General features: G+C 55.9%; 1 protein-coding gene across 1 annotated transcript; it reads left to right on the plus strand.

Annotated features, from left to right (window-relative positions):
* Positions 1-203: 203 nt before the first annotated feature.
* Positions 204-914, plus strand: LOC123766996 (myosin light chain kinase, smooth muscle-like). Its single transcript, XM_045756477.2, has one exon. It carries the CDS (start codon positions 204-206, stop codon positions 912-914), a length of 711 nt encoding a protein of 236 aa, XP_045612433.2.
* Positions 915-1156: the final 242 nt, after the last annotated feature.

Here is a 1156-nt window from a genome sequence, read left to right on the forward strand (position 1 = left end):
CCCCAGTACACACTCCCCGCTCCAAGACCCAGTACACCCCAAGACACACTCCCCGCTCCAAGACCCAGTACACCCCAGTACACACTCCACGCTGCAAGACCCAGTACACCCCAGGACACACTCCACGCTCCAAGACCCAGTACACCCCAGGACACACTCCACGCCCCAAGACCCAGTACACCCCAGGACACACTCCACGCTCCATGACCCAGTACACCCCAGTACACACTCCCCGCTCCAAGACCCAGTACACCCCAAGACACACTCCCCGCTCCAAGACCCAGTACACCCCAGTACACACTCCACGCTCCAAGACCCAGTACACTCCAGTACACACTCCCCGCTCCAAGACCCAGTACACCCCAAGACACACTCCCCGCTCCAAGACCCAGTACACCCCAGGCCACACTCCACGCTCCAAGACCCAGTACACCCCAGTACACACTCCCCGCTCCAAGACCCAGTACACCCCAGGACACACTCCACGCTCTATGACCCAGTACTCCCCAGGCCACACTCCACGCTCCATGAGCCAGTACACCCCAGGACACACTCCCCGCTCCAAGACCCAGTACACCCCAGGACACACTCCCCGCTCCAAGACCCAGTACACCCCAGGACACACTCCACGCTCCAAGACCCAGTACACCCCAGGACACACTCCCCGCTCCATGACCCAGTACACCCCAGGACACACTCCACGCTCCATGACCCAGTACACCCCAGGACACACTCCACGCTCCAAGACCCAGTACACCCCAGGACACACTCCACGCCCCAAGACCCAGTACACCCCAGTACACACTCCACGCTCCATGACCCAGTACACGCCAGGAAGGACTAGTGGTCTGAGAGATCTCACACTCGAAATTTCAACTCTTGAAATCAGAGATGAAACACCGGCAGGAACCTGAAGTAAAGATGCAAGGTGACATGAATAGCCAAATAACCAAAGATAATTAGAGGCCATAGAGACTAGTAAACAAATGGAAGAAGTAACATAGTAGACGGAATTTGAAGCCAAATTGAAGGCAGAGGAAACTAAACAGAAGGAATTTGAAGCCAAATTGAAGGCAGAGGAAATGAAACATTTAGAAATTCAGCAGCAGACGGCTGCAGACCAAATAAGGTGAGGTGAGAGCAGAACAGGTGCAGG

This window comes from Procambarus clarkii, chromosome 60, assembly GCF_040958095.1.
Source record: "Procambarus clarkii isolate CNS0578487 chromosome 60, FALCON_Pclarkii_2.0, whole genome shotgun sequence".
NCBI classification, from domain to species: Eukaryota; Metazoa; Arthropoda; class Malacostraca; order Decapoda; family Cambaridae; genus Procambarus; species Procambarus clarkii.